Source organism: Leopardus geoffroyi, chromosome C3 (genome assembly GCF_018350155.1).
Source record: "Leopardus geoffroyi isolate Oge1 chromosome C3, O.geoffroyi_Oge1_pat1.0, whole genome shotgun sequence".
NCBI classification, from domain to species: domain Eukaryota; kingdom Metazoa; phylum Chordata; class Mammalia; order Carnivora; family Felidae; genus Leopardus; species Leopardus geoffroyi.
This window is the reverse complement of record NC_059338.1, coordinates 145,989,814-146,015,970: the sequence shown is the minus strand read 5'-3', so window position 1 is coordinate 146,015,970 and position 26,157 is coordinate 145,989,814. Positions and strand designations below refer to the sequence as shown.

The 26,157-nt window shown below is 44.4% G+C and overlaps 1 protein-coding gene and 1 long non-coding RNA gene across 2 annotated transcripts in view; both read left to right on the top strand.

Moving 5' to 3' along the window:
- Positions 1 to 13,825, top strand: part of XKR4 (XK related 4) — a 419,625-nt gene extending 405,800 nt beyond the window's left edge. The window contains exon 3 of the mRNA XM_045455233.1: positions 12,705 to 13,825. Coding sequence (XP_045311189.1) covers positions 12,705 to 13,651 — 947 coding nt within the window. The 3' untranslated portion in view covers positions 13,652 to 13,825. The remainder of the gene's footprint in view (positions 1 to 12,704) is intronic.
- Positions 13,826 to 13,874: 49 nt separating this feature from the next.
- On the top strand, positions 13,875 to 24,826 carry LOC123586246. Its single transcript, XR_006706705.1, has 2 exons — positions 13,875 to 19,177; positions 22,396 to 24,826. It is a non-coding gene; the product is annotated as an uncharacterized LOC123586246 (long non-coding RNA).
- Positions 24,827 to 26,157: the final 1,331 nt, after the last annotated feature.

Here is a 26,157-nt window from a genome sequence, read left to right as displayed (position 1 = left end):
GCCCGGAGGCCTGTGCCCTGGGCCAGGCCATCCCATCCATCTGGGAACCATCCTTTCTTGCATACAATTCAAGCAAATCCTTCGGGCCAGCACCGTCCCCATGACCTAGGCTTTCCCCAGACTGAGCCAATAACACTTGTCTCTGCCTCAGACTTTCCTGCAAACCCTGAAACCATTTCTTCTGCGTCCCCTCCTTCCTTCCGAGAGGGTGGCCTTTACTTCAGCAGCCTTGAGTCCAAATAAAATGAACCCCATATTTCACCTAGGTAAATAATAACCAATTATTTTTTTCTTCCGGTTTCAAAGTGATTTTTAGTCAGTCGTAGCCTCCCGCCAAAAAATTATTTACTATGTGCAAAGAGAAAAAACCTTTTTCCCTAGGCTGTAGATTGTACCTCTTATCCTGTTCTTTCTCTGTCCTGTGATTCTGGTAAAGCCAACCTCCTCCAGTAAAACTTCTCTACATCCAGACGTAGAAGGGCTCCTGGGCACAGGGAGGGGGGATGGGAAGAAGGGAGTAAAATTAGGAGAAAAGCTAGAATCTGGAATGGCTAATCATATCTGTATAGTAAGTTTTCTGCTCGCAAAATGCTCTAGCAGCCACGATTTCGTTGATCCTTGCTCAACCATGGGAAGAATACATGAAACCAAGGGACTCGCCCAAAGTCACAAGGCTACCAGATATCATTTCCCCCATCCTCACCGCTGTCTTCCTCAGTGCCTGGCACTTTGTGTCACCAGTTCCCATCTTCTGGGCCCCTTCCAAGTCCTCTGAGCACGAATAACTATAAATGTGGGGGACCAGCCCGTAGTTCTCGTTAGAGTTAACACGTGATTATAAACCCCCGGGGGGGACCCGGACTGTCACTCTCCCACGGACAGTAGGGAAAAGGGAAAAGGATTTAAAGTCAGATAAATGTGAGTGCAAATCTTAATTCCGCTACTTGTTAAAAATGTGCCCATGGGTTAGCGGGGCCGCCAGGAAACTAAGGCCAGCGGGCCAAATTCAGTCTACTGCCCAGTTTCCCATGTGTTGAAGTATTGTCTGTGGCGGCTGTCTCGCCACAACGGCAAAGCTGAATGCTAGTGACGGGGACCCTTGTGGCCCGCAAGGCCCAAAATACAGACGATCTGGCCTTCCACCGGAAAAGTTTGCCACTCCCCCAGGGAAGATTATTTCACCCCCGAGCCTCCGTTTCCCCCTCTGTAAAATGGGCAGAATCGCTTACATCAAAGAAGTGAAGCTGTGACAAATAAATAAGGTAATAAATGTGAAAGGGCCACACAGCAGTGATTGATACGTGTTGGGATTTTTTAAATCATTATTTTAGTCTTGCTGTTGACACCCATGTCCCTCTGTGGTGGGTGAGGGGAGGACGCAGCCTCTGTCTGTCTCCCTCTTTATTTCTCTTCATTTTGCCCCACTTCACCCCCTAGCCTCCAGAGGAGAAAAACTTTAAGAAAAAATAGCGTGAGGGTTAAGAACATTTTCAAGGTGGGGGCGCCTGGGTGGCTCAGTCGGTTGAGTGTCCGACTTCGGCTCAGGTCATGATCTCACATTTCGTGAGTTCGAGCCCCGCGTCGGGCTCCGTGCTGACAGCCCGGAGCCTGGAGGCTGCTTCAGATTCTGTGGCTCCCTCTCTCTCTGCCCCTTCTCCGCTCATGCTCTGTCTCTCTCTGTCTCTCAAAAATGAATAAATGTTAAAAAAAATTAAAAAAAAAACATTTTAAATGGATAGAAAGTAAACTAACTCTAAAGAAAAGTTCAAAGGCCCCTGGGTGGCTCAGTCGGTTGAGCGTCCAACTTAGGCTCAGGTCCTGATCTCACAGTTCGTGGCTCGAGCCCCACGTGGGGCTCGGCGGTGGCAGCTCAGAGCCCTCTTTGGATTCTCGTCTCCCTTGCTCCCTGCCCCTCCCCCACTCACACACATGCTCTCTCTCTCAAAAATAACCATTAAATATTAAAAAAAAAAAAGAAAGAAAAAAAAAGAAAAAGTCAATCTTCTTGAACAGCTCAGGTTACTTATTTTTTCAATATAATTGAAATTGTATTTTTCAATATAAATTTAATCACGCAGTTTGTAACATTGTACTGAGAACGGTAACTTCTTGCCTTCTCCTGTTTACAGGGTTTTTCCCCTACATATAAGCATGATATGTTTTCACATTCCCCCATTCAAAATGTTTGTCTCCTTGGGAAATTCTAATAAAAATCTAAAGATAATAAACTTCAAAATTATAAGATAGATGGATCTATGTGAAATCATCCACAATCTTCTCCAATCAGAAGGAAATAACTTTCCACGTTTGTGAAGACACTTTGTTTCTCTCAACAACCTTCTTCGACTCCTTTCATATTAAAACGCTTTCTAAAAATTTCAGTTCAGCGTTTCCCTTATCAACGCCTTCACAGCCTGACAATTTGCCTTGCAAAGAAGTCGAAATCCTCAGAATGGATTACGAGAAGTGTGCGTGTCCCTACCAAAACTAAACATATTAAGCACTTAAATATTTTTAATCAGAGCTATTACAAGGTTTAAGACAGAGATAAATCGTTTCAGTGCAGGAAGATTTAGAACATCCGAGACCCATTGGAGCTAGTGTTACTTTGTTTACCTTCACTGCTCTCACCAAAGATCACAGCACAGAGGGCCTTACATTTTTTTTCAATTGTTACATTCTTTCAACCAGGTCAATCCAATATGCATCCAGCCAAGATCTACTGCCTTTACATCTGGAACTGAGAGACCAGTTCTAATCATGCGGAAGAAATGGAAAACCATTCTGGCTCTGGATAGTCAACTTGTGACCTCCTCCTCTTCGATCATATACTCAACTGAAATTGGTCAACATTTTTCCTTAGGGGAAAATCCAGGAAAACCAGGAGGGCTGGGTTTGGTTCAGAAAATGTGAAGGAGAGAAAAGCATGGTTTTCCTCCTAGGTGTTCATGCTTCAGGTCTGTTTTGTGAAAAGAATCCAAAATGGGAGCCTTTGGCCTGACGACAGATACGGTCGCTGTGAGATGGGAAGACTTTGGGAGCCAGATGCCTGAAGAGGCGGCATGTTCCAGAGTCATCTACATTTCTCCGTGTTATTGTCCCATGAGCTTGGACCGTGAGGGACCTGAGATCTCTCTGCATGTGCCCATGCCTCATGACCCTGTGGCCGATAGCCATACCAGTCTATGGTCATGGTGGACGGCTTTTGGAATCTGTGAATTCTGACACCTGCCCTCCTCGCTAATTACATGAGCTCGGGCACATTACTTAACCTTTCTTTGTGTCTCTGTTAAACAGCGCTTGCCTCAGAGTGTCATCACGAACTTCGGATTGGACAGAGGACATGGGTACCCAGCACATCACAATGCATATAGCACGGACCCATATACCTCCTCTTTTATTTGTCTGTGATTAGGAGCTTCAAATGCACTAAAGAAACCTTAAGTTTCTTATATTGTCAACATTATATTGTCATCTAAAATTCAATGTCTTGTCTGTTGAGGGACTATACTTTTAGGAGAAAAAGCTATCTTGTCTGCGATGATAAGACAGAATACGGTATGAAGGGTTGAACGATAATCTCACCTTCACAGCTGGGAAAGGCTGTGATGTAAATCATCTGTTCCCAAACTATCGGTCAGGGAATACTTTAAATTTCCAACAAAAATGTTTAAATTGACAGGATGAAGGAATGGGGTGTAAGGAAGGGAAGTCAAGATGTGTGCAATCGAGGGGTGCCTGGGTGGCTCGGTCGGTTAAGCGTCTGACTCTTGAATTCGGCTCAGGTCACGATCTTGTGGTCCGAGAGATCGAGTTCTGCGCTGATGCCTCAGAGCCTGCTTGGGATTCTCTCTCTCTTCTTCTCTCTCTCTCTGCTCCTCCCCTGCTCGTGCTCCCTCTAAATAAATAAATAAACAAACAAACGCTTTTTTTAAAAAAGATGTGTGCAATCAAGATAGTGGGCAGAGAGAGAGACAATATGAGAGCAGTGACTGGGTGACAAATGTACTACTTTCAGAAATCAATACACAAGAGAGTGACCGATGTCAGGGACCCAGCAGTCAGCCACAGGATACAGACCGGCCCTTTGGGGAGACACGTACATCATCACCCACACGAATGTGTAACAACAGCGAGGGTTCCAAGGTGTGGCGTTAAGAACCAACACAAGATGCCGTGGGCACTTACAACAAGGGACGGGATTTGGGACGGAGGCTAGGAAAGGCTTCCCTAAGGAAAGATGCTTACAAAGAGGAGTAGGGATGCCCTGGAAAGAAGTGGCTTTTCAAGGGTGAGCCCAGCATTTCCCATCTGCAGGAAGAAAATGCAGTCTTAGCAGCCGAGGAAGGCAGACAGGGCAGGCAGTGCGTCCGAGGTGCAGAGAGGCAGGAGCAAGATGAGGTCAAGGGGCTGCGAGAGCTCCCGGGTCAGGCTTTCTCAAAACGTGTTGGTGAAACCTCAGTGATCAGTGAGTTCGCTTCCGGCACAGCCCTGCTGTCTCGGTCAGGAGAGGGAAATGCGAATTCAGGAAAGGGCAAATGCAGGAAGATTCCGATTCGGCAAGGAGTGGACCCAAGGAGACATCCAGAGGCGGGCGTCTTTGCTGGCCCAAGTCGTCTTCCCTCGTGATGGATTCCAGAATCACTAAGCGCCCGTTCACTGACGCTGCAGGAAGGGGGCACCTGTTGTATTATTGCTTCTGTTTTTGCATATGCTTGAAATTTCACATAATAATGAATGTGTTAAGTTAAAAATGCAGTTTGGATGTAAACACGGGCCACTGGCCAGTGTTTCCCTGAGACAGTAAGCTTCGGCTGGCCTGTTGCAGGGGAAGGTTGCCCTTCCTAAGAAGGAGGAAAGAGACAGGCTCATTATGATTGTCGAAGAAGCAAAGAATTAGAGCCCTTGGTTCAATTCCCTGAATCTCCTACATCTGGGGAATTAGGCTATAAATCCTACGAAGCGTTCTCTGGAGATTTCCAAGAATTGTTCACACCCGGGCCACAGACAACACGACAGGAGCACAGACTTTATTTCACACTGTTTTGGCATTTGCAGCTCAGACTGAAATTGCAAAGCAGCAGAAGAGGAGAGCAGTGAAGAGTTGTGCACATGTTTTGAATATTTCAGTCTCTCTGTGGTTCCAACTTTATATTTGAAATACTCCTTCTTCCTCTCTATTTCTTCCTCTCTCTTGCTCTCTCCTTCCTTTCTACGTTTTCTTCTGCCTTTCTTTCCCTCTAACTGCCAATTCTTTTTTTTAATTTTATTCGTGGTTTTTTTTTTTCCATTTGAGAGAGAGCACAAGCAGGGGAGAGGGGTAGGGGGAGAGTGAGAGAATCTCTTCTGGAGCCCAACGTGGGGCTCGATCCCATGACCCTGGGATCATGACCTGAGCCGAAATCAAGAGTCAGATGCTCAACTGACTGAGCCACCCAGGCGCCTTTCCAAGTGCCAATTCTCAACATATGCCACAACCCATCCAAGGCCCATAGAGGACAGGAAGGTAAAGAAGACAGATACTTATCCTTACCTAAAAGTCCACTCTAGTGTTAATAATAACACTAAACAATTGGGGGCCTGGGTGGCTAAGTCGGTTAAGCATCTGACTTCAGCTCAGGTCATGATCTCACAGTCTGTGAGTTCGAGCCCCGCGTCAGGCTCTGTGCTGACAGCTGGGGGCCTGGAGCCTGCTTCGGATTCTGTGTCTCCCTCTCTCTCTCTCTGCCCCTCCCCTGCTTATGCTCGGTCTCTCTCTGTCTCAAAAATAAATAAAAACATTAAAAAAATAATTTAAAAAAAAATAACACTGAGTAATTAAATTAAATCAAAATTAAACAACTGACATTAAAATTTTAAAAATTAAAACACAAAATCAAACATAATTTTAGACCAGGACACATGCTCTGAAGGAAGAGGACGGGACACGTGATATGAAAACATGTTTGTAGAGAGAACGAACTTACAGCTGGGGGCCAGAAGTAGCCCCTTCCTAGTTTAGAGGTCCCCAAATCAAAATGGCTTTTTGCATTATAATATTCCCAAGGGTCTTATATTCCATGCCAGCCCCATTCTTTCCATTCTTTCTGGAAGGAAATGCTTACATTGAGATGATAGAGCTTTTGCCCACAACCGCCCCCCTCCCCAACCCCCACCAACCATACTCCAACCTGTTATTTTATCCTAAATAAAATATACAGATTTTCTACTTCTGTCATTAAGACTGCATTTAGGGGGGCGCCTGGGTGGCGCAGTCAGTTGAGCGTCCCACTTCGGCCAGGTCACGATCTCACGGTCCGTGAGTTCAAGCCCCGCGTCGGGCTCTGGGGCTGATGGCTCAGAGCCTGGAGCCTGTTTCCGATTCTGTGTCTCCCTCTCTCTCTGCCCCTCCCCCGTTCATGCTCTGTCTCTCTCTGTCCCAGAAATGAATGAACGTTGAAAAAAAAAATTAAAAAAAAAAAAAAAAAAAAAAAAAAAAAAGACTGCATTTAGGTCCTACTTAGAAGAAGATTATAAGAAAGCAAGTTACTTGTAATAAAAACAAACAAACAAACAAACAAAAAACAAAAACAGAGGTTAGCAGTGACGAATCCTTTCAGTGGGAACTCCTTGAAAGCAAATCTGGATTTGGAGCCAAGCCACAGGATTCAGAGCGGTCCTCTCTTATTCTGAATTTATTTTGAGTTTTCAGAACAGTTGGGAGGCTACATTTGGGCAACCCCAAACATTATTTCATGAATACAATTACATTTTAAAAAATAATTCAACTCCATATCATGTCGGATGGGAGCCGGAAATGGGCAAAAAGACGGAAGAAGGACAGAACAGACGCAAAGCGGGGGTGAAGGACAGACTGACAGAAGGAGAAGAAAAAGAAGGAAGAAAAAGACACAAAAGAGACACGGAAGCACCATCAGGGGAAAGGACATCCGTAAAAAGCAAAGAGAAAAGAAAGAAGAAAGTCAAAACTGTTGTTCACTTGGACAGCCCAGTATCGATTCCTATCCATTCCCTTTGAAATGCTAATTAGCCGCCGAGACAGTATCAGACTCAAAACCCTTATTCTGAGAAAAATCTTTATTCAAAATGGGGAAGCATCTAAGACTTCCTCTGAAACACTAGTCTGAGTGGCTAAGCAATGTAGGTGACAATTCAAGGGCACGGATCTCAGAAGCTAGAATGTTAACTAACTTGGATTTAAAGGAAAGAAAGAAAGAAAGAAAGAAAGAAAGAAAGAAAGAAAGAAGAAAGAAAGAAGAAAGAAAGGAAGAAAGAGAAAGAAAAAGAAAGAAAGAAAGAAGAAAGAAAGGAAGAAAGAAAGAGAAAGAAAAAGAAAGAAGAAAGAAAGAAAGAAAGAAGAAAGAAAGGAAGAAAGAGAAAGAAAAAGAAAGAAAGAAAGAAGAAAGAAAGAGAAAGAAAAAGAAAGAAGAAAGAAAGAAAGAAAGAAAGAAAGAAGAAAGAAAGGAAGAAAGAGAAAGAAAAAGAAAGAAAGAAAGAAAGAAAGAAAAAAAGAGAAAGAAAAAGAAAGAAAGAAAGAAAGAAAGAAAGAAAGAAGAAAGAAAGAAAGAAAAAGAAAGAAAAAGAAAGAAAAAGAAAGAAGAAGCTAGAACCCCCACCCCATTTAGAGGTTTTAAAATAAAAATTCTCAGGTTATAGCTCCAAAGGTGTTACATCCCCCTCGCCACATCTTATCCAAATATACACATTCAGCTCAAAATGATGGAATAAACTGTCACACTGACTTTATGATCATTAAACCCTTTGAGTCAAAGTCAGATCAGTTGTTTGGGCTGCAGTGAGAAAACAAAAACACGTGGGGTCAACCAGAACCAATCCGGCGGGCAGAGGTTTTCTGGAAGGCGAACTTCTCCTCTACCCTCTTAGGTCTTTGTTTGAGGGCCTGCAAATTACACTGGCAGATTAGCAAGACAAAATGCAGATTTAATTACATATGTAATCACGTGTGTAAAGATGTAAGACATGTATGTCATCTTGTGTGTGCACACAGGTTTTCGCAAGGAAACGTGACCTGAGGTCATTAGAATTTGGAGTTTATGTATCTTTGTTTTTAAGTTTATTTTTGAGAGAGAGAGAGAGAGAGAACAAGCAGGGGAAGGGACAGAGAGAGAGGGAGAGAGAGGATCCCAAGCGGGCTCCGCAGTCAGTGCAGAGCCCCAGGTGACGCTCAAACTCCTGAACCATGAGATCACGAACTGAGCAAAAATCAAGAGCTGGACACGTAACCGACTGGGCCACCCAGGCACCCTGGAGTTTATGTACCTTAGTAGGGAATGGGGAGGGGCAGAGGGATACTTCGGGGAGAACAAATGCCTTCTCAAAAGTGGGGGAGATTCCAAGAACTCAAATGCTTTCAGCTTAAATAAGTGTTATGCCACGGTGGTTTATCCTGGATCCCTTCAGATGCAACACACCCAAAGGGCACAGGTTGTGAACTCTTGGATTCCGACGGCTTGGCAATATGGTATTTCTCAGGCAAGCTGCATACAAAATCACCTTCTTAGAACCGTGGCTGCCTCTCCGGAAATTTACGTCCTCTCGCATTCTGAGAAGGGCGCTATACCAACCACAGGGAGCATAGACGAAGAAGAATTGTCTTCTTTCCACGAGAAAGCAAACACTGTCATCTACAGCCAGAATCCTTCCAGGTGTCCGATCCTGTGGACCTGGAACACGGAGACTGTAGGCTTGGGGGTGCTCGGGTAGATAATGAGACACACGGCTCTGGGGCTGGAGACGTCTGGTTCAGGGATGGGTTTGCTGAGAACTGGGAAACTCAGGAGGTGTGGAGTCTCTCAGGGAGGGGCTGAGAAGGAGGAGGCCCAGGGCCAGCATCCCAGCCCGTGCCAGTATCTCAGGGAGGAGCCAATAAAAATGGAGAAACAAGAAACGAGGAATAGAAGGGAAAATGGGAAAGGGTGTGGAATAAAAAAAAGAAGAGATTCAATCAAGTGAAGAGCGATTCTTGAGGTTAAAGGGGGCCTGTCATTTGTTTGTGATCCCTGGGGATCCTGCGCTCCTAAAGATGCAGGGCTGGAATGCAGAGACAGGGCACAACTGAGAGGGTCCTTTCTCCAGGACGCAGGGGGTTCACTTTGGGGTAGAAGGATAATTTTCATCAGAAACCAGCGTGGGGAAGGAACGAGGGAAGATAAATCATGTAACCTCACCAAGGGAAACGGTTTCGCTTCTATAAGATAAATCATTGCAGTAGACAAGCTCTGAGGTCTCATCACCTATTTTAACATTTTAATAAATAATATAATCCCACTGAGTCCTCTGTTTTTGAGAGTTTGATTTCAGAGTGAAGTTTTATAACGCTATTACGCTATTCATTACTTTCAAAGAAAATGCTGACGGACACATTACATGCTTCTTGGGACTACTGAAGGAATCCTTATATTTTAATATCTTAATGGTGTCGGGGGAGAATTATTGTTCAGTGTCACTTATGTAATATTCTGGCTCGGGAGGCCTAACCTCAAAGTAACTGTGAGGAAACAGACAAACCCAAAACAAGGCACACTCTTTTCTTTTAGGTACTGTGCCTCCAAAACAATGCCAATGTCAAAAAGGCAAAGAAAGTCGGTGGAAATATGCCTGATTGAAGAAAACTAAATTGATGACACAACTAAACGCAATCTCCGATTCCAGACTCAATTCTGTACCACAGGGAAAAATCCTACGATGGGCGTTGTTCAAGTCAACTGATGAAATTAGAATACTGATAGTGGATTCGGTGGATTAGAAAAAAAAAAAGTATGGTATCAATGTTAAATTCACTAACGTTGACAAATGTACTTGGTTATCTAAAAGAAAACCCCTATTCATAGGAAATAGGGTAAAGGACCATTGTCTGAGTCCTTTGGGGCCGCTGTAACAAAATACCACAGGCTGGGTAGTTTATAAACAGCAGAAATGTATTGCCCACAGTTCCGGAAGCTAGAAGTCCAAGATCATGGCCAGCATGGTCTGGTGAGAGCTGTCTTCTGAGTTGAAGACTTCTCATTGTATTCTTAGGTGGCAGAAGGGATTTAGGGAGCATTCTGGGGCCTCTTTTATAAGGCACAAATCCCATCCATGACAGCCGCACCCTCATAATTTATGCACCTCCCAAAGGCCCCTCCTACTAATACCATCATCTTTAAGGGTTAGGGGTTCAACGCATGAATGGGGAGGGGGACGTGGGAGCACACATTCAGACCATAGCAGCCTAGATGCACGCAATTTACTCTCAAACGGTTCAGAGAGAAAGAGAGGGGTGGGGATGGGCAGTGATAAAGCAAAGGAAGCCATATGACAATCCTGGCAAAGAGTAAATAGGTGTTCAACGTACTATTTTTATTTTTGCAATTCTTCCATTAAGCACTTCATGGGGGTGTGAATTTGTAATAAGGAATAACTCTGAGGTTGCCCCATATCTTCCGTTCAGGCCTATTATTTGTCTTATAGAAATTCACTGCTAAGCAGAAGGAAAAAAAAAAAAAACCTCAAATGAACCAGGGAAATTCTAATTGTTGCTAAAGCAGAGAATTCACGAAGGGAGCGGTCATAAATGGACACGAAATTGGCCTCCGCTAGAGGCAAAAAGTTTACGTCTTAAATCGTAAGATACGCTGAGAGCAAAGCTGAGAGGAACTTACTTTTCTACTGCCAGAATATTGCCTTAACAAGTTCCTGGAGTGTCCTGAAGCAGGCTGGATTGCTTTCTTAGGACATAGAATAAAAGGGGTGAAGATTCCCCGGGGAATTTGGACTGAGTCCGTTTTCCAATTGGTTTACGTCGGCCAACGGATGATTTTACGATGCGGCGTACGTAAGGTGTGGTTTTTGGTTTTTTTACTATTTATCACTTCTTTGTAAAACAGTCTTTAAGAACGCCTGTGAAAAGTGGTAACCCAGATGGTTCTGACTCCCCGAGTCGCCTCGCGCTTTATCCACCTGCCCGACAATGTGGCCGTCTTCCTGAAGGTGGCGCTGTGCGCGAGCGCGGGGTGTGAAAAAGAAAGGACCTTTCCGGTGTTGCACCTGCCCTGGGGCGTGGCGTACACGCACAAGGAATACACTCCAGAACAATCTGTACCATGGCAAATGGTGCAGATAAGGAATGAGGTCGTGAGCCGCTTCTATGCCCCTCAAAGGGGTTGGCATTAAAACGGCACAACCTTTTGGTCTTCAGTCCTCAAATGAAAGTAAGGGTGTCCTTCCCAGAGTCGTCATTCCACGACCTTTTACTTCCCGTTGTCGCACCTTCTTCTTCCTCTAACTTTTCTTCCTGCCCTCTCCTCTCTTTTCACTTCCAAATTTGCTTTACAATTGGTGGAGGTGTTTTCTACCTCATAGAAATTATATTATCATTTAAAAAACCGAACAACCAAGAAAAAAAGAAAACAGCAAAAAAAAAAAATTTTTTTTAACACAAGAAAAAGAAAAGAAATTGTATTATTAAAACCTCCTTTGCGTACTGGCCTTGAACTGACCTAAAGTATTGCCATACCTGCCCAAGAGTTATGGTAATGGAAGGTGTTTTGTGCTGGCCAGAACCAGGAAACCAAAACTCAGGATTGGGAGGCACATCTGGGCATTCTGCTAACTTGATTGGGGCTGGACATGAGAAGTGGCCGCTGGAAGTCTTGTGACAGTTTGTTGAGTAGTCTGCAGACTGACTGACATTTCAGTGGCCAAGTGAATTCCCCCAAAGGGCTCTCTCCTGAAGGAGGCCAGTGCCTTTCCCGGTGAGCTCTGTCCATGTCTGGACCATTCGGGTGACGCTTCAGACACAGGAGAAGCAGCAGAAGTGGAGGGAAATAATGCAAGTCATTTTAGAAACTTGCAGACACACTTTTGGAGAGCGTACTAACCAAAGGGGGTCCATAAAATGATAGGAGAAGGAGTTGAGGTGATTTCTGTACCATCTTTAGGAAAGAATAAGCCATCTTTCTTCTAAGGGAAACATCTTCTTCTAAGGGAAGGGCAGTAAGGAACAGACAGAAGCTATGGGGAGAATTACATTTGGGTTCTGTTAGGACAAACTGCGTACCAGGGGCCACAGGAAACATTGCCAAGAAGGTTTTATGGACTCCTACTTGTAAGAAAGAGTGAACTTTCTTTTGTGAGTGAAGTGCCTTCATTCTTGTTCAGAAGCAGGAAGGGAAACCGGCTGTCTCCCCCCCTCCCCGCCCCCCCCCCCAGTTTCTGGTGATTATTTATCCCTTTCATCCACAGAATCTCAAAGCCGCCTGGAAACTTGGAGATCACCCACTTTGCAGATGAGGACGCCAGTTGAAGTGATTGTCCAGAGTCATACAGAGTTGAAACAGCAGCCCAGTTCTGTCAGCCTCCCCAGTCCGTGTTTATTTTCCCACTGCACAAAACTACCTCCTTAGTTTATTTCCAGCACACGGAAAGTTACCCCCACCCCGCCACCCCATTTCCAGATCCCACACCCCTCTCTGGTTTTGAGTAGCATTCCCTTTGTACTGCATGACTTCTCCGTACGACTGGGGCCCACCGAAGACACACAGTAGGGCCCCCGTGAGCGTTTAGCCCAACCGAACCTCAAAGAAACGGACAGCTTTGCTGATGTCACGGTTAGCCTGTCCCGAGCTCCCAGCTCCACGTGACATGTTCAGGGGACAGCAGTGCATCTCGCTTTTGACAGAATGTCTTCCCTTTTGCCTTCGTAGGTTTCACTGCGGCGGCCTCCCTCGTGTCTCTGGCTTGGGCCCTGGCCTCTTACCAGAAGGCCCTCCGGGACTCTCGAGACGACAAGAAGCCCATCAGCTACATGGCCGTCATCATCCAGTTCTGCTGGCACTTCTTTACCATTGCCGCCAGAGTCATCACTTTCGCCCTCTTCGCCTCGGTTTTCCAGCTCTACTTCGGGATCTTCATCGTCCTCCACTGGTGCATCATGACCTTCTGGATCGTACACTGTGAGACAGAATTCTGTATCACCAAATGGGAAGAGATTGTGTTCGACATGGTGGTGGGGATCATCTACATTTTCAGCTGGTTCAACGTCAAGGAAGGCAGGACTCGCTGTCGGCTCTTCATTTACTACTTTGTGATTCTTTTGGAAAATACAGCCTTGAGCGCCCTCTGGTACCTCTACAAGGCCCCCCAGATCGCAGACGCGTTTGCCATCCCGGCGCTGTGTGTGGTGTTCAGCAGCTTTTTAACTGGCGTCGTTTTTATGCTGATGTATTATGCCTTCTTTCACCCCAACGGACCCAGGTTCGGGCAGTCACCGAGCTGTGCTTGTGAGGACCCAGCCGCCGCCTTCACTCTGCCTCCAGAGGTGGCCACGAGCACGCTCCGGTCCATCTCCAACAACCGCAGCGTCGCCAGCGACCGCGACCAGAAATTTGCAGAGCGGGACGGGTGCGTCCCTGTCTTTCAGGTGAGGCCCACGGCCCCGTCCACCCCATCGTCTCGCCCACCACGGATTGAAGAATCTGTCATTAAAATTGACCTGTTCAGGAATAGGTACCCAGCGTGGGAGAGACACGTTTTGGACCGAAGCCTCCGGAAGGCCATCTTAGCCTTTGAATGTTCCCCGTCTCCTCCAAGGCTGCAGTACAAAGATGATGCCCTTATTCAGGAGCGGCTGGAGTATGAAACCACTTTATAAAATAGAAGGCTTTGGAGGGGCCACAACCTCCAGGGGAAGGGGTGACCGCGGGGCCGTGGCAATGATGAAACTCCGTCCTAGACCAGGGCAGAGAGCTGTAATGCGCTTAGTGTGACCGCCCGTCAGCTGGCTGCCCTGCTGTGGTCTCCTTTCCAAACAGCAGCTGAAGGGAACATGGCGGCTAGGAGGACTCCACATGGCGGCTTAGGAGGACTCCACATGGCGGCTTAGGAGGACTTCTCGTTGCTACCAGCCCTCCTGTCCACTCTCAGTGTGTCCACCAGAGGGTACAATTATCACGGAAAATGTTGCCTCCAATCAATAGGGTGTTTTGATGGAGTCAACTGATCTTTGCAGAAAAATCTATTCAGTCACACACACACACACGCACACACCTGCTAATACACACACGGCACCAGTCCTCTGTCAAAACAGCTTAGGTGATTTTTCTTGATGCAAAGCTCTGATTCTGAATATAAAAACAAAGAGAGAGAGAGAGAGAACATATCCCTCAAGACTCCAGGAAAAAAACACAAATAGTACCACTTAGAAATCATAGACCATTCTCGTTCGGAAGCTGATACCATGTGTGAAAATCCTACCCAGTGGACCGCAAACTCAACTGTTGTTTACACGTGTATTAGAATCAATGGAATGGTTCGTTTTCCACACATTTCAGGATTTGTCTTTTCGTTTAAAGTTTCCGTTGAGAACATCCTTTCTGCCAGAAATCCTATGCAGTGCATCTGTGGCTTTTGACAAGGCCAAGGAGCTCGAGAAGTTCGGGAGGTACACGAAATGGTGATCGCGAGTCAGTATTCAGTTGCAGACGTGTAATAAATCGCTGAAGAGGAAGCACGGGAAAAACAAGGCAAAAGCGAGCGTCAGATTTCCCGGCCTGTGCGGCTCACACTGGCATGTAAGTGCAGGGGCAGAAGAGGGACAGGCTGACCCGGATGTTACAAGACGCGGAAAAGCGTGGCTCCGTGTGAGCACGTGCCGGGCCACACCCACCTAGTGCCAAACACCGTCCAACCACAGGACTGACGTGCAAGTCCCAAACACCTGAGAACGAGTGGCCTGAGCCCCCCCCCCCACCCACCCACCCAAACGCGGACGTGAGAGTGCACCATCAAGTTCCCCACTGTGTACAGACTTTCCCCACCCCCAGCCCCCAATCCAAGGTCAAAGTGATGTGTCTTTTAGAGGCTTTGGGACCCTTTTTAGTAAGTATGAGCAGACAATGAATGCAGTGACCATGCTACGAGAAAACCCTTCCCAACTGATTGAGGGCTTATCACTCGATCCAGCTAAGATTTGTATTTGAATCGTTTGTAAAGTCGCACTCTTACAACAAACTTCTGGGTTTTAAATACCTCCGTACAGCAAGTAAACGTTCCCTGCTTTCTGTTCCCAGTGTCCTCGGTCATGGTGCTTTTTGTTGCATTAAAAGTGCCGGTCAAACTTTGATAGTATTTTTTTATAGTTGGTGCAGAGTGGAATAACTCATGGATTATTTCAATATTTTTGTAATAAAAAAAATATAGGGTATACATGTAGGCATCATCACTTTTTTTATAGACCTGGAATCGTTTAAAATACTTTAAGCGTCATCATTCCTTGGGATGTCCGAAACTGGTCCACAAATTCCATCAGCCTGCCTCAGCGGATTGAGAACACCTGTCTCTTGGAAGATCACCCTACTTGGCAATGTCGGTGCCCCCAGGAACCTGGCCAGGGGTGCTATCAGAATATCAGGTGACGAGAGAATCAGCTTACCTAGAAAGGGCTTGTCAAGACTGGCCAATGTTTCCCAGGATGTGAAAGCTGTTAATGATTACTTTTATCCATCCATTATCACGAACCTGACCACAGTGGAAGATGTCTTAAACTTCCTTCCCTGGTTTTATATTAACCCAAGTGATATATTAAATATTAGTCCAAGTCACTAAAAAGAGAGAGAGAGAGACAGAGAGAGAGAGAGAGAGAGACAGAGAGAGAGGGGAAAAGTCCGTTTAACTTCATGACTCCGTTATCTGGACTGTCCAATCCACTTAAAATAGTCAAGTTCTAGAGCCACCACCTGTAATGGGTGGGTCCTACAGAGACTGCTGTCCCCGTGACATCCACAGGAAATGGCAGAGCGCTCAACCTAGGACTTCTTTTGGTACAAAGCCCCAGAGCAATGTTTTCAAAATAGATGACTTTTTATCGCTTGATGTGCTTCCCTAGTACTCCACGATTTCATCCTCCAAGCAAGATTGCCACTAAAAAACAATGATCTTTTGTCCGGATGTGAAAAGTTTACCCGGTCGCCAGCAAAGGTCCAGGAAGACGCTCTTCTTGTCAGTGACTGGTGAAAACATTGCGCCCCCCATCGTGGAAGGAAGACGTGATTACATTGGCAAAAACTCTTCATCTTTGTGCAGGACCATGAGTTATTAGCTTCGTTATTTCCAAGAAGACTTGTAAGTGATGATGTCTGGAAACTGAATGGCTCAGCTGAACTGTACCTTTGATTTCACGAGTAAATAACAGATCACAATTATAGCGTCAATCGACACAAACTCAGCAGGCCCCACCACTCCTCAGTCATGTAAGTCCTGAGTTATTTCTCAATTTGATCCCTCCTTTACCATGTTAAGAGTCAAAATGAGTGCTTTGTGAATCAACCGTGATGTACTGTGCTTCGTCCTGGAGGTCAGAATGCAGTGTTAGGCGGGCGTAAGAAATCTGCATCTTTCCGTGATTTCCCAAATACTGGAAATACTCTGTTGTCCAACATACTTGAAGAGTGTGATGTTTTAGTTAGTCAAAAACTCTTGCTAAGTAAATGACATCTCCACCACAAATTCCAAACTTTCTTCAGATTACAAGAACCAAAACCCTCAACCTCCCAGGAAAATCATGACTTAATCTTGTTTCCATGATCGAGAAGAGCACGGCAGGGCCCTCAGACTGTGCAGTGACAGGAACTGTTATTAGATGCTAGATTCACAGATAACAGAGAGTTTAAAGTATGAGGATTTAAAGAGACATTGTCAATGTACAAAGGAACAAAGTTGGATTTTTGTGCTTGTGTTTTAGTTCTTCCTAAGATTTCATGTTCAATCTGCCGTGAAACCCTCCACGGACAGTAACTGGAGAATCCAAAAAAGAACAATACTCTGGTTAGCGTACAGATTGGAAGTGCTGGGTTCTTTCTCTGTGGGATCAGACTTCCTGTGCCTGAGTCGACTCGGATTCTTGGCCGGGGAAGGGGTCCTGCGCTTAGCATTCCCTTTTTGCACTGGACCATAAAATTTTCTAAAAGAAAATGTTATACCTTTCTTTCACTTTCAAATTAGCATTTCGACATGAAACCTCATGTAAGATTAAAGAACGTACGTAGCTTCACATACTGAGACTTTTAAGTATTCGCGTGGAAGAAAACAAATTTTTTCCATGTAAGTGACAGTTTGGTCCCCCATAATGACTCTTGTCTCTTCAATTCCCTTAGCCGTTGACGCTGTCCTACTTAACTATGTACTGGCTAGTTCAGTGACACTGACTTTGCAGACACTCAGTTACTACTCACAACGAATGAAAGAAATTCTCTTACTGACTTGGCAAGCACATGCAATTCGAGTATTAGCACAATATAAAATACAAAGATAACCTGAAGAGTAAAGTATAATGAAGTGTATATGCTTAATTCCTAAATGCCCGATTTATTTTTGCTCTATGAATAAGTGACGTGATAGCACTGACCAAATATTTTCCTTCTCCTTTTTGGCCCGAGCTGACAGTCCCTGTCTATAAGACGTCAACATCCTTGTGATGTTGTGGGAAATACCCAGGTGCAATTTAATGCTTTCAGCTTGAATAAGCTGTCTCACTCCGGAAAGATTTCATCTTTTAAGCAGCTGAATAGAATAGTTTTGAATCATCTCAAAGTTCCTTTCTCCAAACCGATTGAATTGAGCGAAGAAAAACTCTTGTGTCCTCACCAGGAATTGTGCAAGATTGCACGCTTGCCTTTAAACGCGCCAAATGCCATTGAGTGGAGCGAGTTCTCCCCCAATGTGTAGACGAGGATCCATTTTTTTTTCCTAATGAACCATTTTCTAGACTACATATGTGCTTCTCTGCAGTCCCCTACATCTTTGCCATTAGCCATTACTGTTTCTATATAAAGCTTGGGTGATATGCCTGCATTTTTATGTTTCTAAGGAGAATTCCTTAAAGCCTGTTTACAAACAGCTCAGACTGTCTTTCAGAAGTGTAGCTTGAAGAATGGTTGAAATGCACAGCAGAACTGAGGTGGTTGTTTCTATACATCCAGCAATGGAAGCACATCAGCTCACGTCCCTTTAGCTTCAGCAATCCGGTGTCACTCCTGAAAACAAGCAAAACGGTTGCTTCTGCCAGCTTGTGACTCAAAACGCCCCTCTTCCCCATCTGAAGCTGGGGCATTCCAACATGGCTAAGGATGGGCCATTCCCTTCTAGCGCCCACCCTCCCCCCTCCTCCACCAGCACCTTACCTCCATTTCCAAGTCTCCGGTCCTGACCTGTATCAGGCTATGAAGTGAGCTCAGCCGTTGGGTTGTGTCTCCTCTGCTCACTCAGAGGGGCTGCACTGTCCACTGTAGAGCTTTCTCTGGGCACGCATGTCCTGTCCAGTCGCCCTCCTAGAAATGGGCACGCAGGAAGACTAGCGTGTGCCTGTGATCAACAGTCTCAACAGGATTACTCATTCGACAGCGAAACTCCGCAGAATGTGGGCGGAATTGTATAAAAACACAATGAGCCATTTAATTTTGTTAATTGTAGCAATTAGGCTAGCTCGAACACAGGCTGCGCTCACAGCGGAAAGCCAAAATGGAAGAAATGGCAAACAGCCATTTGCCCACAGAAATGAGGGGTTCAGAAGCTCTCCCTTGAGTGTTTAAGGCATCACGTTGTTTGATCATCCATCTGTAGCTCTTTCTCTAGACTCCATAAGAAAAGAAATCAGACTTCTGTTATATCGCATGCCATGGTGGAATTCAGAAATGGAAAACTTTAGTCAACCTGTTGTGGCCTATGTTCTGCTCCGTGAGGGATGGTTGGATGTCCCTGAAATGTCCAATTGTTTTTGCTAAAATATTTTACTCACACAAATGGTATCCTGACCATAGTACGTCAGAAACACTTGGCAAACTCCAATTTTTGCGTCGGTGATTTTTGTTACCCTTAGATTTTCTTGCAGCTCAGTTCCCCATATTGACGGTAACTTACCACGACGGGGACCTTACCGTGTACCCAGTGCTGTGCTAAAGAGCTTTACCTGTGCGATTTCACTTAATCCACCCAACTATCTGTGAATTAAGTACCATTTACAGATGACAAAACTTAAGCTCGGCGATACTAAAATTGCCAAAGGTCCCACAGCTAGGAAGCCGTGGAGCTGAGAATTGAACACGACTCGTAACACTTTTTAACTACTGCAGATTTTTTGAGAGGACCAAGGAACATTTTCCCACCCAAATCTACTTCTGATTTGGTAAGCCTTCAGGTGAAACAAAAGCATGGTCTGATGATGAAATTTCCCAGAGCAAGTTTCATTTGGAAGTCAAAGAGGTCTTCCAGAATGAAAAGTTAAAAATAAAAATGGTAGATAGATAAGTGCTATTCTTCCATTCTAGACAACTGTCCTCTTCCATGGCCCTACTGTACACTTAAGGAGGAGATAAATAGACGCTAACCTGATAGTTCTTCTCTTGTATTCTATACATGTCATTCTATGCTGTCATCTGAGAGATAACTAAACCCCAGTACTTACTCTGACACTCAGAGACAGAAAAAAGAAAGAGAGCGAGAAGGAAGGGAGGGAAAGAGGAAGGGAGGGAGGAAGGAAGGAAAGACAGATCAACAAACCTTTGAAGTGACATGATTCTATCCCATTGCCATAATTTTCCTCTACGTTGTATGCCTTGCAGTTCCCAAAATTTGACACTATTATGCCATTGGCTTGACCCATCATATAAATTGAGGAATCTTTCCGTGGATTGAAAGGTTAGATGTAAAGAATAAAGCAAATGTTCACCCACTATTTGTTGAACTTATTGTAAAATACTTGATGTGCCCTTTCCTTCCTCACTTTTGATGTAACCTGTCTGAGTTCTACAGGAGGACAGTCAAAAGCCATTCAATGACATTGTATTTTAAGTCGTAAGCGATGTTGTTGGAATCGATGCTAAAAAAGTAGCCAGTAATAAACCCCAGATTTTCTCAATCTTGGTGTTTATTTTAGAAGACGACTCAGTGATCAATCTGACTTTAATGTATGAAAAATACAATCTTCTCTCTTCCTACTTTGGTAAGATTTAAGCAGATCTTTCTGACGATATGTTAAATTAGAAGCCACTAATTTTTGTAGAAAATAGTGTCTAAAAGAGATCTAAGAGTTGTGTCAATACATTTCTTTTATAGATGAGACAATCAAGGTCCAAAGAGATCAGGTGATTTTTGTAATCAGGATTCCTTCAGTTATGTGTCCCATAAGCATGCTCCACAGGACGAGCATCGCTAGGCCAAGTACAGAAGGAGTCTCACATTCCAGCAGCTTACGCTCTGGTTGTTAGTAGCAGAATAGGAGTCTTCTGACTTTAACTCTTTTTTTGCTCTACTGCACAGCTTCTATGTGTAATATCTACAGTTCATTCTACGCCAGAGCAATAAAGACACATAGATTCCTCCATATTATATGCTGTTGAGCCTCACAACAAACAACTGCCACACACAGTGACAAACAGCAGGTAACGATATCAACATACAGATAAATCAACAATGGCTGACTATCTATAAAGAGAAAAGTAATTTTATAATTGGTTTTTGTGCCTCTCCAACACTGGATGTCTTTAAATCAAGGTCACAGCGCAGCAGAGAGAAGTTGAAACACTTTTTTGGCACATGGCACTTGACCCAAAACAATCATATCCGAATTCCTTTAAAGGAGAGACATGACGGGGGCACCGACCTGGCTCAGTCTGTGGAGCATCTGATTCTTGATCTCGAGGTCATGCGTTCGAGCCTCATGTTGGGTGTAGAGAACACTCAAATCAATAAAATTTAAAGAAAAGATGCACGACATTCGGATGCCTCTCACATGTCTGAAGACTTTTCTAATAATCTTCAGGAGACATCCTTCATTAGTGCATACGACATGTTTCCAGCAAAGTAGTTTTTTAAGAATAACACATTTCCAGGCCTAAAACTCGGCTATTGGAACCTGAGAGGTTGGTCGAAAGCCATACTTCCTACGCCCAGAAGAGCAACGTTACATTCACAGGTCAGGACGGCCAGACTCACCTCATTTGGATACTCAGTGCTGGCAGAGCACCCAAACTGAGTCTCTCCCCGCAATATGGCCAAGTGGTTGGCTTTCCACAGATGTAAGGGGTGTATCGTTTAAAGATAACTACTAACTTGCATAACGAATTTTCTGTAAGTGAAATAATTCCAGTCAGGGAATGCCTAAACCCATTTGTTCTTTAAGCAAAGGGAAAACACATATTAATTTGTATGAGCACAGAATAATTCGAAGAATTCTTTGGTGAGTCCCATCAAGCATCAATAAAACAGTTGACCTCATAATGGTGGGAGGTCTACGGTAGGATTTCTAGGTTCATGACACCAAGAGTAGTCCATTACCGCGATTGCTATTTCAGCCGTTGCACCAGCCAAGAAGAGTATAGTTACTGATACGATGTTTGCAGAGCAAAGATCCTGATAATAAAACAGATCAACATCAAAACTAATTAATCAACTTGATGTGCAAATATTACCAGCCCAGTACCAACACAAAATGTTCTCTTGTGTTGTTATTAAAGCCTGTCACCTAACGCTGTTATTAGAATTTCAGAAAATGTAAGGTTTCGTGTTTTTATTATACTCCCATCTATCAAATTAAGCTGGTGACCCTCTCCTCTCTCTATGGCTTGATTTGCATTAAAATGGAACTAATCAAATTCTTATTTCAGTTAAGTGCTACAAATATTAACAAATGGAGATGCTGGGCGTTTGAGCTAATTTAATTTAACTGTTCTAGTGGCATTCTGGTATGGAGTTGTATCAGATCAACACTCTTCATTATTTCAAATTAATTCATTTATCAGTGAGTTCTACAACACCCTTAAGTGAGTTGGAAATACAGCTCAGGTTTCTCTCATTGTGAGAAATTCCTATTTTGGTTACAAACCAGTAGGACACGTCTCACTCAACGTCAGCATTTCAATCCATCGCGATTCTGGAAAAGGAGCACTGGAGTTTGGGTGTGTGGGGTACTGCGTTAACTTAGCAATTAACCTTTGACCCGGGCTTTCTATCCCCCTCCCCCCCTACACCACTGTAGGTTCTTATTCTATTCAAATTAGGAGCAGTAGCACTTGTCAGGTAACCAAAGGAGGTCTGTCAGCTGGTCAAAGAATTGTCATTTCATATCCTTCTTTCAAAGAAGTAAAATATTCAACTTTCCTTATTAAGCTCTCTAATGTATTGTACATAGAAAAGGAAGTGGATCGCTGGAATACGTTTTGAAGTCTGGGGTGAAACATTTCCCTTGGTGTGAATCAGAGGCTCTCGGTGCCCCGTGAAGACGACTAAATCTCTCGCGCTACGAGAAAAGGGAAGGGGGACAAGCCAGTCACTCAGAAATGTGAGCCTCGACTGTCACAAAGGTGTATATTGCTGATGGTATCGATTCCCTTCTTTTTTTTACAGAAACATCTTGGAACTTGTCAAGCTTTACCGAAGGTGATTTGCGTTAAGTAATGCAACAGACCCTTTAATCTTGCAAACTCTTGACTTGTAATGTTGTAGCCAAGCAAGGGGAAATTAATCAGTTAGTCGGAAAGAGCACTTCCTGCTGGGCCGTGCCCAGGCCTGAACAGAAAGACCTCTGTGAAAGTGGGAGCACTAAGGAATTCGTGCTACCTGCTTCCTCATCATTCATGCTATGAATATTCATCCGCTTCATTTGTTTTTTCCGGGAAGCGCTGCTTTGAAACAAAGAAAGAAATTAAGAAAGATGGTAAAGGAAAAAAGTCAATGGATTCCTGGGGCTTGTGTAGCTCGGAGAATAGGTACTGGGTCACAGAGACTCGTGTTCAATGGATACAAATCTACATGTGTTTGGAATCGAAAAAAAAAATGTCATTGTCATCTCTTTAATGATTGATCTGAGTACAGTGGCCACCCTGCATTTGTTGAGGCTACTGTTGTCAGCAGCGTGAAAACCAATTTCTAAAAATTGAACCTGTAATTCAGTTTCGGAGGTAAAAATCTGCACGGATGGAACTATTCAGTAATTTGGTTCCTGCCTTCCCTGGGTGGTGACCTGGCAAGTTTCAGACCGAGGCGACTGTGTGGAATTGGCTCTCCTGCTCCTTCTGAGACCCTGCAACGTCTCGGTTACAAGCTAGAAGATCGTCAATTTGAGATTCTTGATTGCCTAAGTGTTTGCTTCAAAGTAAACAGGTAATCTCGCCGTTAAAAAATCACGGTTCTTTCCCACTTGCTTCTCTGTTTTCCAAGAAAGGTTTGAGCTGTAACGGAAGAATGAATGTACCTCAGATGGTAGTTCGAGAGGCTGCAAGAGTCGGGCATCCGTCTGTTCTTATAAAGTTTCTGTCTGACCTTTTGGAAGAGCAATTTTAGGAATGAACCCCAGATGAATGAGTGAAAGCCATCAGATTTATCTGATAAGCACCCTAACGGAAACATTTTTAAAAAAAAGAAGCAAGGATCCTTTTTCTTGTGTTTCAAGGATGTTTCTCCTTCCTGAGCGATCATCTTGGTGATTCTCTCCAAGATGTAGCAAGAGCTACTGAACGATAGTTTCAGTTATGGGCTCCAGTATCGTGCTGAACACGATGACAAAAGTCATTTTTGAGAACTAGCTCTTGGCTCAAGCACTGATATTTAATGGCAAAAACTGGCCTACCACCGTGTGACTTATTCTCAATTGCAAGGCAGTGGAAACTAGTACGTGAAAGAAAATGTTAATTTCCTGAACTCCAAAGCCAAAATGGGCAACAAAGCAACTCTGAAACCTACAATGAGTTGGTTGACCGTGGGGAACCCGGGAGCAATAAACATTCCTCTTCAGCAAGGCTCATGAGTGAGACTGGCTATAAGCTGTGTTGGGACAGAAGGTGATTGAAGAGGACGCCCACCAGTGGCTCATGAGGAATATTTGCCTTTTTAGGGAGCAGAGGTTCAAGGTAGCCCCCTGCTATTCCATAACTATGACGATAGATACACCCATATACGAAGGGCCAAGGCAGAAGACAGAGAAGATGCCAGGGGCTTCATGTCTGAGACTAACTCTGTCTCTAAGGGAACAGCTCTCCTTGGTCATTGGCCCCTATGCTGCTAACTAGCTCTGCATGCCAAGAGCTTCTGATGGATTACAAGATGAGATATTCAAAGGTATTGTAAGTACTCTTGCTCGTAGAACACGAACCATTGAATTATCCCTCATTTCAACAGCAACGAGATTCAGGGTTACTATGGCCTTACTCATCATCCCATTGTAAATACGTCATGACGTCACGAGAGCCTCCGTGTTCAAATTCACTAAAACAGGTTTCCACGTTCCAAGTCTGTGTCTCTATCCGCAAATTGGAAACATAACTTTGGGAGAATGATTTTCAGAATAACGGAAATGAAAAGAGAGTGGACAGTGAAGCAATTTCTCACCATACACGAAACCACTTAGAGTACTGATAGCCCTAAAGCTCTGATTTTTTTTTCTCATGACTAAGTTTCCTTTAACTTAGGGGCTTTCGACATCTGAATTTTCCGGATGATTGCTGACTCATCTTCACCAAACTGAAGCAGACACAACGGCATTGTTAAAAAATAAAGACTGCCCACATGAATGCCAATATCCCAATGAAACGTGAAGAAGGAGGTCACTCAAGGAGTAAATTTGGTCTTGGTGAGGTCAAACATTTGGCTGCTTGGGAAAATCCAGATGTTTGAATGATACGGTTTTTCATCTGGTCGTCTGGTGGTGTCTCGATAGAAAATGCTCAGGTGTTGTAGGTAATGAAATTTAACTTTCTTGTTGCAGTAATCTGTTGCTGGTGATATTCTGCTGCTAACAATCTCTTTGTTGTGCAAAGAGGAATAAATAATGCAGAGCAAATGCTATTTGATTTTTTTATTTACTTTTGGCACACCCGAGAGTGGAAGAGGTTTGGGAGGCTGTCCGAGAGTGGAAGAGGTTTGGGAGGCTGTCCTGGGGGGGGGGGGGGTATTCCGATGTGATTGAGGCACAGACCTCCCTCACCGAGCCGGTTCTGGAGGCCTGCCACTCGGCTCCTTCCTGCCGAGGAAACTTTTTATCCAGCTCTTTTCCATCCTTTTATACTTGCCCCTCTGCTCTTCAGGTAGGTCTTACTCGCTCACAAAGTCTACTTGACAGAAGAGTTCAAGGGAAATGCAGAGTCGTTAACTTTTTATTCTTCAAGTAGGAAGTTTCCATTGCAAGGACTTCTTAGATCTTTGAAGCAGAAAAATCATTGAAACTACTCAATGCAGTTATTTCGTGGTGCATGTTGCGGTGTGGACAGAAGTAAAAGCTATTTTTCCCAAATTATACAAAATGCATACTTGGTTTGGTTTATTGATGTCGTTCTGATTGCCAAGGACTGACTGGTTATACACACTGGAAGAGTAGTGTTGTCTTTGTAGTCCCAGAAAACGGAAAAAAAAAGAGAAAATGTCAAAGGAAAGTTCACTCTCCAGAAAGAAAGTTTGAGATAGTCGTGTGACTCTTGTGTTTGTGACTAATTAGGGACGTTTCCTTCCTTGTTTCCTCTGACTTGGCTCTGGACTAGTGAGTGTGTGTATTTCATCACGTTGGGTGCTTACCTCATTTTCTATTCTGAGGCTGGACAGGAAAACAGGCAAGTTATTCCCACCGATTTTCTCTTCTGTGAGTTTAAGTTGCGGAACTCGTTCCGAGGCACTGACCGTTAAGCAGGCACACAGAGCGCGATCGAAAGGTCACGAGAGCATTTCCAGAGAAAAATCTAAATGTTTTGTACATTCTTAGCGTTTTGATTGCGTCAGGTGCTACCTTTCAGCGCCAACTTAGAACGACTTCGTGGGGTAGGCATTGTCCATGTCCTTGTTGGGTCCCTCCTCCCATCACATGCAGACGTTTCCGAAATCAACTGGATGCTCCACCTTGTGTAGCAAGGGCCTCCGGCCACTGGGTGTCGCTGCTCTGTGCTGACTGTGTTTTGAAAACGCTCCTTCGGATGGCTGACCCGGTTTGCTAGCCCCCCACCTGTGAAAGCCCTCGGGACCACCGTGCCGCCACTTCCTGTCGCAAGTGTACAAACCAACCCAGTTCGGCTTTGCTTTTCTTTTTCCTTGAGATTTTTGACTTCACCAGATCTTTTCCCAAATCTTTTTACTTTCATGTTATCGACAGGATATTTAGTTCAGTGTTTCAGTCAACTGGCAACC